Source organism: Crocuta crocuta, unplaced genomic scaffold (assembly GCF_008692635.1).
Source record: "Crocuta crocuta isolate KB4526 unplaced genomic scaffold, BGI_CrCroc_1.0 scaffold241, whole genome shotgun sequence".
NCBI classification, from domain to species: domain Eukaryota; kingdom Metazoa; phylum Chordata; class Mammalia; order Carnivora; family Hyaenidae; genus Crocuta; species Crocuta crocuta.
In genome coordinates, this window is record NW_027527807.1 from 3,015,712 (window position 1) to 3,027,705 (window position 11,994).

At 50.1% G+C, this 11,994-nt stretch overlaps 1 protein-coding gene across 1 annotated transcript in view; it reads right to left on the minus strand.

Moving 5' to 3' along the window:
• Positions 1–302: 302 nt before the first annotated feature.
• Positions 303–11,994, minus strand: part of VGLL1 (vestigial like family member 1) — a 15,777-nt gene continuing 4,085 nt past the window's right edge. Inside the window, 3 exon segments of the mRNA XM_077773974.1 lie at positions 303–338; positions 340–812; positions 11,305–11,527. Coding sequence (XP_077630100.1) covers positions 303–338; positions 340–812; positions 11,305–11,506 — 711 coding nt within the window. The 5' untranslated portion in view covers positions 11,507–11,527.

The window sequence follows — 11,994 nt, forward strand, 5'->3', positions numbered from 1 at the left end:
GAGGACAGAGTATGAGCCTGTAGATGGGCCGCGGGGCTCTGTTTTATGGTTATTTGGTGGCTCGCAGTAAGGTGACTGCACGACCCTGCGATTTTAGGCAGCAGTCGAAATTATTTTTCTAGGCTAAGTCCAAGTCCACAGACTGGGGTCAATATTCTGGGCCAAGTCCATTCGGCTGGCTGTCCGTGTAACCCTTCATCATTAAACTGTGGATGTCAGCGAAGCTTAGTGAAGGTCAATGGAATGTTTAAGGAGGGCAACTCATCCCCCAGAAGCCCCCCGTCTGAAGTGGGAGCGATTAGTCATAGCCCCCCCCCCATTTCATGCCAGCTCCCTCTTCAACTGCAACCAACCAGAGGCAGTCCTCCAAGTGTCTGGAGGTCCTTCCTTACAGTGGGCTGAGCTGGCAGGCACATTGAAGAGTAATCCCGTGCTTCCGGCCATCGGGGCAGAGCTGGAGTCCTCCCACACTGCAGATTCCTGAGGAGGGGCAAGGTATCGGTCCTGCTGGAGGAGGCTTAGGAAGGGTTCATATTTCCCATCAGGCTGGGGCTCTGGCACCACGTGCCCACTGGAGTAGGCGTGAGAGTAGCCAGGCTCTGAGGAGTTGGGGCTGACTGGGGACGGGTACGGCCACGGCTCGCCAGGCAGAACGGAGGGGCTCCCCGCCAGGGACACCGGGTACTGATCCATGGTCATGAGACCAGGCCCACTGAATCTGCAGTTGGTGGCACCATATGCAAAAGATGCTTCTGGCTCTGGCTTTGTCCACTGAGAAGAGAAACGCCACTGATTTGGAGGCATGTCACTATCTGGGAAGGAAAGACAAGACACATTAGGTGTTTATTGTTTACAACATAGAAATAGCTTCATTTTTTTTCTGGTTAATGCACACTCTTTCTTTTTTTTATTTTGAAGGCTGCTTTTTGCATCATTAAATATCCCCCAAATATCCTCCCCTAGCGATGAATGGAGCCAACACGAGCCTTTAAAATAGCTGCACAGTATTCCATCATAAGACGGTAATCATGTGACCAACCAACATGGTGTTTGTGGGCAACTTGGTTATTTCCATCTTTTCAATGATCTCAACCACACCGTGATGAAACATCTTTGGATATGTATCTTTGCACCTATGTCCAAAGAGCCCCTCAAGGAAACTTTTCTAGGAGTAGAATTGCTCGATTAAAGGTGATTTCTGTTTGGTTGTTTCTGGTTGGCTTTATTTTATAGTTGGTGGTTTGAATACACCAAATAGAAGGACCCTACCCCCGAACTTTCTTTTTCTATTAATTATTATTTTTTTAATTTTTGAGAGAGAGAGAGAGAGAGGGCGTGAGCAGAGAAGGGTCAGAGAGACAGGGAGATACAGAATCCAAAGACAGGCTCCAGGCTCTGAGCTAGCTGTCAGCACAGAGCCCAACACGGGGCTCGAACCCATGAACCGTGAGATCATGACCTGAGCCGAAGTCGGACGCTTAACCGACTGAGCTCCCCAGGCGCCCCAGAACTTTCAAAGGGTTTAACGGTTGCCTGTGTAAGTCACTCAAAGAAGTCTAAGGGTTGAAACCCCATTTTCTAGAGGGTGGGGATAAGACTGGACCAAGTTAGCAGAGCAGATTAGCCAGGTAGGGATCTGAACTGGAGCAGTAAGTGATGGGTACGGAAATGGTTTTCACACCTCTTCCTGCAGAAGCAAAATGCTCAAGGTCAAGGGATGACTCAGTTTCTCTCTGCAAAGTTCTTGTGGACTAGCTAATGAGGACGGAGTCTCCTTTGGTCTCGTAGACACTATTCTAATTGTTCTTATGGTAGCAGCTGAATCCAAGTGTTCAAAGAGTCTAGGACAGCTCATGACATGGATGGATGTTTTTCCATTCGCAACACCCACTCAGACAAGAGGGGAGGAGGGAGAGAGCTCTGGCAGATGGTGTTTAAAGCCTGGAGCCTCTCATCTATCCAAGATAATGAAGGGGGGCGTGGGCGTGAGACAAAGGAAGATCGGAGGTCTGGAGAGGCTGTCTGGTTCCCTTCTCCCCCCCGAACATGTGCCTCTCCTAGCTCTCCTGAATGTTCTGCTTGCCTGGATTGTGTACAAGACAAAAACAGCTGAGTGGTCTGCACAGTGACACTGGAGCCTCCCCGCTCCTCCCATCAGAGCTTTTCATGTAATACAGATAAGAGCAAAATAAGCCCTAACCTACGTGGCATGGATATTCTATCCAACATTTCTCATCACTTGCAATGAGCACTGGCCGATGGTCGGCTTCTTAATGAAACCAAGGGCAAGGGAACATATTAAGATCTGTTCTTGGGGACGGACGCTACTTTTGAAAATTGACACTTGCCCACCAGTAGCGATTCAGGGCCCCATGTATCACAAATAAAGAGATTAAGGTGACTTAGTAGAAATCACTTTGTGTGCTTGGTGTTGAATAAGGTCCTGTGTGTCCTGAGTACAAGTCAGAAATAATGCGTAAGCTGAAACGTGCAAGGCAGGACCCCAAGGTCTTTTGAATATTTTGAGAGAGAGGGGGAGAGAGAGAGAGAGAGAGAGAGAGAATCCCAAGCAGGCCCCCTGCCCAGCGTGGAGCCCGATGAGGGGACTCAATCCCACGACTGAAATCCCCCCACCAGAGTTACCTCTAGAGAGGAGAGAGGGAGCTCCAGCAAAGACCGTGGCTTTATCGAACCCCAAACTACATTCACGAACAGAGAGCAGTCAAGGGACACGTTGGTTTGGGGGCACTTGGAACAGCCTGGATTTTCATTTCAGAAGGAATATGAAAGGTTTCCTTCGCATCTACTCCCAACTCGAGCATCTAGAGCCTGCCTCTTAGTTCCACCCGGGACTCAGACAGTGCTGGTCCCCATCTCATACTCTGCCCTTTAGGGTGAAAGTGACTGGCCATCCCCCTACCTCCTAAGCAAACCCATAGGCAACACCTTCACCCATCCATGTGTAGTTCTGAGAGCACCAGAACCCTCTAGAAAGCATCTTAGGGCACCGAAGAGTTTGCTTCCCCCCCAGAGGACCCTTCTTCCAGTCCATCCTTGCACGGTGGCCCTGCCTACCCTATCCCAGACCGGTTTCTCGAAACACAAACTTAAATGTCACTCTTTCAGAGAGGCTGTCCCTGAACCTCCATCTAAAGTTTGTCATTCTGCCACTGCGGGACTATGCCCTGTTTATTTCCTTCATAGCAGTACCCCTAACCTGCAGTCTCTCCAGTCACTCACTCAATTCACTCACTCACTCACACTCAATCTTCCCCACTAGCCAAGAAGCTTTGAGAACACAGACGTCAGGATGCCTGGGTGCCTCAGTTGGTTAAGCATCTGACTCTTGATTTTGGCTCAGGCCATGATCTCGCAATTCCTGGGATCGAGTCCCAAGCCTGCTTGGGAGTCTCCCTCCCTCTTTCTCTGCCCCTACCCCACTCCTTCTCTCTGTCCCTCAAAATAAATAAATAAACATTAAAAAAAAGAGCATGGGAATGCATGGGTGGCTCAGTTGATTGAGCGTTGGACTCCAGCTCGGGTCATGATCTCATAGTTTGTGAGTTCAAGCCCTGCGTCGGGCTCTGTGCTGACAGCTTGGAGACTGGAGCCTGCTTCGGATTCTGTGCGTCTCTCTCTCTCTGCCCCTCCCCCACTCATACTCTGTCTCTCTCAAGAATAAATACACATTAAAAATTAAAAAAACAAAACAAGGAACACGAAAAACACGAAAGACCATTTCTCTTTTGTTCACCATTACGCCCTCAAGGACTTGCACAGCACCTGACACATAGGAGGCCCTGAACACTATTCTAGAGTGCACACATGCACACTCACAAACGTATATCCCCTCTCAGACACATACCCACACAGCCCTCCCCACCGAATCTTTCTATAGTGAGACCAGCATGCAAAGTGGCTACGAACACAGGCTTTGAAGTCAGATAGGCTTCCCGGCTCTGCCACTTCCTAGCTGTGGGACACGGAGCATATCCCCTCCCATCTCAGAGCCCCTCGGGATGGCTGTGAGATCGGATGGGACAGTCCTGTGAAAGGTTTACGCAGTGCCTGGTACACACCAACCTCCTGGCTGAGGCTGTTGTTTACCAATCATTATGAAGGGCTCACATGCACATGCCTCTTTCCTGGTTTGCAAGAGATCAACCCGGGGAAAGCACAATGGTAACGGCAGGAGGCCGGAGGGTCCCCCCTGCCCTTCGCCACCACAGCAGGCGTGGAGAATGGCGTCGACACTGGCTGTGGAAGAGAATTTTCAGAAGCCACCACTTTTTGTGTATCCGTTTGCAGGGAATAATACATCAGGGGTGGGTAGGGCAACTGCGAATCCAGAACAGTTTTAAAGCAATTTTTTTCTTATTTGAGAGAGAGACAGGAGGAGGAGAGGGGCAGAGGGAGAGAGAGGGAGAAAACAGCCTTAGGTAGGTTCTACGCTCAGCACAGCCCAACACAGGGCCTGACCCCACCACCCTCGGATCATGACCTGAGCGGAAATCAACAGCCGGAAGCCCAACTGACTGAGCCCCCCAGGGGCCCCTGGAACAGTTTTATTTATTGAATACTGATTATGGGCCAGGCACCTTGCTTAGCACTCTGCATGCACGATCTCATGTGATCCGCACAGCAAGCCAGATGACAAAATAGAGGCTGGGAGTGGTGAAGGTAACTTGCCTAAGGCCACACAGTTGGCAAGAGCTCTGGCTGTCTGATTACAAAACTCGTGCCCCTAGCAGCTATGCTTCCACGATATTCCCAAGAACAGAGTGAGCTGGGCGTTTTCACGAACTACCAGGCTTGAAAAGGTTGCAGTGGGCATAATATTTCTGTGGGATTTGTACACACCCTTTGATCCAGTCATTGCCCTTACAGCAATTTTGGGATATAATCAATGATGGGTGCAAAGGGTTAGCCACAGAGATCTTCAATGTGATATTTAGAGTAGAGTGAAAAATTGGCAATGGCCCAATGTCCAAAAATTATAATAGATTGCATAGATCTTTAAAAAGCATACTCTTTTGTTTTTGAGAGAGAGAGAGAGCGAAAGAAAGAGAGAGTGAGAGGGAGAGAGACAGAGAGAGAGAGAGAGAGAAGCGGGGCTCACCCGGGACTCGTGTTCACCCGGAGCAGAGCTCGAACTCACCAATTGTGAGATCATGACCTGAGCTGAAGTCAGATGATTAACCACTGAGCCACCCAGGTGCCCTAAAAAATATACTCCTGAGCCACTAAAATAATGTTGTAGCAGAAGCACGTAATGGCACAGGGTGAGAGATATATATCCAAAATTATGATATGCTGTAATTAATGCTTAGCATGGGTGCAGACATGCACACATGGCTTTGCGTCCTGAATGCTTCTCTCTATTTCCTAATTTTGAAAAAATAACAATACTTTTGTGATCAGAAAAAGGTCTTTTAAGTAGAAACTGGCGAAACCGCTCGACTCATTGAAATTTGAGTCACAGTTGTGAAAGACCAGTCCATAATTGCCAGATTTCTTTCCATCTATCCTTTCTTCTTAATATGAATCCTGCTTTCTGAAGACGTTAAAACGAAGCACGCTCCGAGCACACACCACGTCTTGCACCCTGGAAGTCCAACCCCTGGCCCTGTCCGAGCTGTACGCACGGACTCTCCTTTCTCTGCCTTCTTGGCCAGTGGCGCTCGTCTCTTATTCATTCACCCCAGAAACAAAGAGGATATTGTTTCCATTAGCCGAGGTTGAAACAACACCAGGGACAGCTTACAGGACACGGTCCCATTCCAGGCCGCTGAGGCGACCTGCTCAGTCCCACTGTCTGCCTTACTATCGCCACCTCCCTGGGGTACCTTGTCTTTGCTGATCATCCAGACCCTTTTCCTTGGGGAAAATGAAACTGAAACACAGAACATGTGCGGTATTTCAAAGTGGCTAAGAGCTCAGGATCTGAGTCAAATTGGCCTGCTTTTAAAACAGCTACCCCTCACTAGCTGTGGGAACTTAGACAAGTCACTGGGCTCTCTGAGCCTCAGTTTCCTTCCCAGGATAATGGGAGGTACTCAATAACGGACAGCCACCGTAAATGGTATCAGCGACTGGCCTCCCGGGCCTGCTCACTGGGGTGCTGTCAAGGTCTGCAAAAGGCAGGACAGTGGAGTAGTAAAGAGTCTAATGGACCTGGGTTTCAATCTCTCTCAGTCACTGGCTGTGTGGCCCATTTCATCACTGAACCCTATCTGGGCTGCACTTTCCTCCTCTGTAACGTGAGGCTCTTAATACCCATTGTAAAGCGGCTTTGTGAAATGCGATGCACACGCAGGAAAAAGCACAAGTGTAAGCGTGTGACTGGGGGAATTTTCACAAACTGGGTAATGAGCACCCAAGTGAAGGAACAGAACATGAACATGACGGCTGCCCCAGGAGCCTCCCCCCCCGACCCCGAACCACTCTCCTGTCTTCTAACGGCACACTCAGCTGGCCTGTCTTAGACCTTCATAAATCACAGTGGATTTTGAGGACTGAATAGGATAGTCTTTGGAGCAAGGTATCTAGCACCCAGTGGGGGCTCGCTATATGTTGGTGCAGATTCCACTCCTTTCGCTGACCAGGAAGACGCAAAGTTGTCAGTGTTCACAGGGGCCATAAGCAACTATATCTCAAATGGATATTCACACTAAAAGAAAGAGCCAGTGTTCATTCCCCACCCCCACTGGATCATGGTGGAGTGGACAGAAGGATGGTAAGAAAATGGAGCTCCGATGTGCCCCAGAACCAAGTCTCCTGCTCTGCCCCACCGGAAGTGGTAACTACGGAAGCTTCTCCGGTTACCACCCAGGTCCTTTTAAAAGGGGGATAATTCAAAAATAACTTTACCCTGTGTTTTCTTTCCTAAAGCATGGCCAGTGTAAAATATACATAAGTAAGTTCAAATATAACTTTGATTTGGGAAAAGCAGCCAGGAAATTCGATAGCATTTCTTAGCCACGTGGGTCTCTGTGTTTGGGCTTTGCGTATTTGGGTTGACAGAGCACCTTTAGAAAGTGGCCAAGTCGGTAGTGAGAGCCCATGAATGGGAGCCTGTCCTGTTCAGTGTGGTTCAGCCCGGGCCCGGCAGCCTGGGCCTGGCCTGCAAGGCCCAAGAGGCTGCTAACGGTCAGTCATGAAAGGCCACTTTATGGACTTCCCACCATTTCCGAAGCTGCGGGTCTCTCACATACCACCTCTTGTGAGAACCACTGGGGTGGGGGTGGGGCTGCCCTTTTTTTCATGGGGCCTCCCCTGAGGCAGCAAAGCTTATGAAAAACTTGACTCCTGACATGGAGGAGACGCCTTAAGGAGGACAGGCCCTTCTTTGCTCCATCGGCTGGACCAGCATTTGCCTACCCCCCCCCACACTCTGTGGAAGACATCCTGACAGTCAAGGGATCTTGACAGTAGTGGAGAAGATGGCTGCCTCTCTGTTTGACCTGGGAACGTTGGCTTGGACAAGAAACAGGGCCACGTCCCAAGTTCCCTTCAGGCACGGGGGCGTCACAGAATAGAATGAGGTCAGAAGGCGTAGGAAGCCATACAGCCGCCCCTAGAAAACGTGCAGGCTTCCGGGCGGGGCCCGCTGCTCTGTGATCTGAAGGCTTTGAATACAGGCCCTCACATCCGCTCTAGTCACTCAGAAACGTGTCAAGCTTTCAGACCACCACACAAAACTAACACCTACAAGGCACTATGTGCCAGTGGTCATGCATTACCTCACCAAGTCATGATATAGTTCAATAATACTCAATTTTAGAGATGAGGAAACCAAGGCACAGATGGAGGAAGTGATGTGCCTGGAGATCACATTGTTAATAAGTGGCGGAGCTGCCCTGGGCCCCAGACTATCCAGTTCTAGAGCCACACACCACAGGTGCTCGCTCTTTTTGGTGACTCCTTCTATGACAGTCATCAGTACCCTATGACCCAAATCACAATTTCATTCATTCGATCAATATTTACTGGGCACCTTCCATGTGTCAGACATTGGGCTAGGTACTTAGGAAGCAGCGGTCACCACAGAGTCCTTGCTGCCATGGAATTTAGAATCTAGAGGGTGGAAGGAGACACGGAAGAGAATATATAAATGTATCCATCCAGTGGTGACAAACACTAGAAGAATAAAATAAAATAGTGTAAGATGACAGAGGGTGGCAGGGTGGGGGCTTCTATTTTTTAAGGAGATTGTGCAGAGAAGGACTGCTGGCTGAAGAGGTGACATTCCAATGGAGACCTGAATGAAGAAAAGGGGAAGTCAGGCAGTTATCTGGGGAAAGAGCATTTCAGGGAGGTGCAAAGGGCCTGAGGCAGGAGTGTACTTGGCACATTCTACAAACAGCAAGGAGGCTAGATTGGATTGAGTGACGTAGGAGGGGGTTGGAGATGAAATCAGGAGGAGAATGGGGTCCCATTAAAGACTTTGGATTGGATTCCAAAAGACAGGAAGCTACTGGAGGGTTGTGAACAGAAGAGAGATAGGATGAGACTTTCCTTTCAGTGCTATCATTCTGTTGGCTATCTTGAAAACAGACTGAAGGGGGGCGAAAGGGGAAGCATGGAGACCAATCAGGAAACATAACTCCAGGGGTGAGATTATGGTGTGGTAGCAGCAGAGGTGGAGAGAAGTAGTCAGAACTTGGATATATACTTTTTTCAAATGTTTGTTTTGAGAGAAAGAGCATGTGCATGTGTGCACACAAGTGGGAGAGGGGCAGAGAGAAAGAGAGGGAGAGAGAATGCCAAGAAAGCTTTGCGCCCCCAGTTCAGAGCCTGACGCAGGGCTCCATCTCATGAACTGTGAGATCATGACCTGAGCCGAAATCAAGAGTCTGACACGCTCAACTGACTCAGCCATCCAAGTGCCCCAGAACTTGGATATATTTTGAAGGTAAAACTGACAGAATTTGGGGCCACCTGGGTGGCTCAGTCGGTTAAACATCTGACTTTAGCTCAGGTCATGATTTCGCCGNAAAGCAGGCTCCAGGCTCTGACCTGTCAGCACGGAGCCTGACACGGGGCTTGAGCCCACCAACCGTGAGATCGTGACCTGAGCCGAAGTCAGACGCTTAATCGACTGAGTCACCCAGGCGCCCCTCTTTTNGAGGGGCCAAGAGAGAGGGAGACACAGAATCCCAAGCAGGCTTCGCATTGTCAGTGCAGAGCTGAACATGGGGCTTGAACTCACAGACTATGAGATCATGACCTGAGAGCCGAAATCAAGAGTTGGATGCTCAACTGACTGAGCCACCTGGTCACCCCGTGTGAAAGAGAGGGCAGCCAACTGCAGCAAATGTGGCAGGCAGGTCAAACAAAACAAACAAAACAAGATGGACAATGGAGTTAGGGAAAGACGGCTGATTTGGCAAGTGGAGGTCACAGGCTAACCTTGTTGAGAGTGGTTAAGGAGCGATGGCCATGAAAGACCGAGTGGATTGAGTTCCAAAGAGCAGCAGAGGAACAGGACAGCATGTGCATGGGTACAGTTTTGAGTCTTGCTGCAAGATGAAGCAGAGAAATGGGGCACTCAGCCAAGAGGTGGTTGTATCAGGCGAGCAGGACAGAGGAAGAAGGAAAGGACTACGGGTAGATGGCACTTTCAAGGGAGTGACTGTAACGCATCTAAGCCAACGTGTGCAGAACGAAAAGCCAAATAGCTGAGGTCAGCTGACTTGCCCGGGCATGAAGAGCTTGGGGTTTTGACTCTTCCAAGGAGCTGCTTAACCTCCTCTGAGACCCACTTACCCATTTATCAGCTCTTACTACATGTCAGTTCCCCAAATGACTCCGCCCCTCCCACTGGGTCCATTGCCAACAGCAACTCCACATCATTTCCTTTAGTATCTGCTGCTCCCACACCGCCTTCCGCTTAAACTCACAAAGGTCTCGGAGAAAATCACGTCACCTGACGGGACAGATCACTTCTAGGAGAGCAGTAAATCCTGCAAAGGTGAATACGTCAGATATACACCAACTCCCCGTCCAGGCCCAAAGAGCAGAGCCAGAGCGATGGCTTCTGAAAAGAGGGGAGATCTTTCCCCACAGGCAGAGGCCCCACCCGNAGGTACCAGGCAACTACAGTAGAGACTTCTTCCCCCTCCCCCAACAGAGCGTTTTTAAAACTCAACCAGGCCCCGGTGTATTGCACATTTCAAAATAGTGTTTGGAGGGGCGCCTGGGTGCCTCCGTGGTTGAGCGTCCGACTTCGCCTCAGGTCTTGATCTCGCCATTCATGAGTTCGAGCCCCACATCGGGTTCTGTGCTAATCCTCTCTCTCTCTCCCTCTACCCACCTCCTCTCCCCCACTCACACTCAGTCTCTGTCTCTCTCTCTCTCAAAAATGAATAAACACCAAAATGGGTGTCTGTGAAAATGTTTTAACTTCTTTTAAAATTGGAAGAAAACACNAGGGGAGGGGTACAGAATCTGAAACAGGTTCCAGGCTCTGAGCTTCCAGCACAGAGCCCGACACGGGGCTCAAACCCACAAGCTGTGACATCATGACCTGAGCCGAGGTCGGATGCCCAACCGACTGAGCCACCCAGGCGTCCCCAAACCTGGCCATTTTCATAAGCACTCCTTGCGTGCAACCCACGCCCCTGATGCCATTAAGGGTGGGGAGAGGGGTGCAGCGAGAGTCTCCATGGACCACCCCTTAAGCCCTGCCCTTGCACACCAGATCCTCTGCTACTAGTTGAAAGTAGGGTGCACCTACACGGGACATACTGTCAGCCCAGTAGTGGTAGTAGTAGTAACAGTGAACCCAGCATTTAACACAATTAAGGAGATAATGAAATAGGTGAACTGGCTTAATTAAACAGGGCTGATTTTCACTCTACACTTCTTTTTAAAATTTTTTTCATGTTTCTTTATCTGAGAGAGAGAGAGAGAGAGAGAGAGAGAATGTGAGTGGGGAGGGGCAGAGAGAGACAGAGAGAGTCTGAAGCAGGCTCCAGGCTGAACTGTCAGCACAGAGCCCGACTCGGTGCTCGAACCGCGAGATCATGATCTGAGCCCAAGTCTGATGCTACAGCCGACTGAGCCACACAGGCGCCCCAGTGTTGACAGTTAACTTCNCCGAGCCGAAGTCGGACGCTTAACCGACTGAGCCACCCAGGCGCCCCAACACTAAACTTCTAAGTAAAGGGTGCAGCATCTCATTAACAGTGTGACTTGCGGTCAGCAGATACACGCGTGTGAGTGCGAAGGCGTCGGAGAACTGGTCCTTTCCCTGATAGCCTCGACCGAGAATTCCGGCTTCCTCCCTCCCAACCTGCTCACCATTCCTCAGGATCACATCTGCACTCTGGCTCAAGGGGCTCAGTTCCTGGGGGCTCTTGACATTGCTCAGAGCTCTGGAGAAGTGTTCGTCCACGACGCTGCCGATGTCCCCTTGGAAATAGGTGAAAAGGACGCACTGGGAATTCCACTCCGTCTTTATAGGTCTCTGCAGCTGGATAGCAGTCTTGCCCATTTCTTCCATCGTGATGGCCACAGATGATAGCTGCAGATCGAACACAGGACGTTACTGGCACTATTTTTCCGAGTGGCTTGGCTACAGTTTGGATGAGAGGCCCTGGGTGGAGGGGGGAAGAGCCGCAAAAGCTTTCAGTTCGCTTCCAGAGAACTCCTGAGCCTGAGCGGTACCACACAGCTCATCCAGCACCATGCGCTGGTCTGAGCACCAGGAGAGGAGCCCTGTGGGATCGACGTTAGGGAACAAGGCAGAGTCTACAGAACGCTGAAGGGGGTCCTCGAGAGAGCCTCAGATGAGAAAGATCTGGCAACTCCACTCTAAGAACAGCAGGAAGTTAAAAAAAAAATAAAGCCATTGAGGTCCCAACAGTAACTTGCCTCCTGGGGAAGTGCCTTCCTCCTACAAAACAAATGAGCCAGATTGACCCAGAGCTGCATATAGATCCGCGCCCTCTCCCTCCCACCCCACAGTTTGATTATGTAATCCAGTAGGTA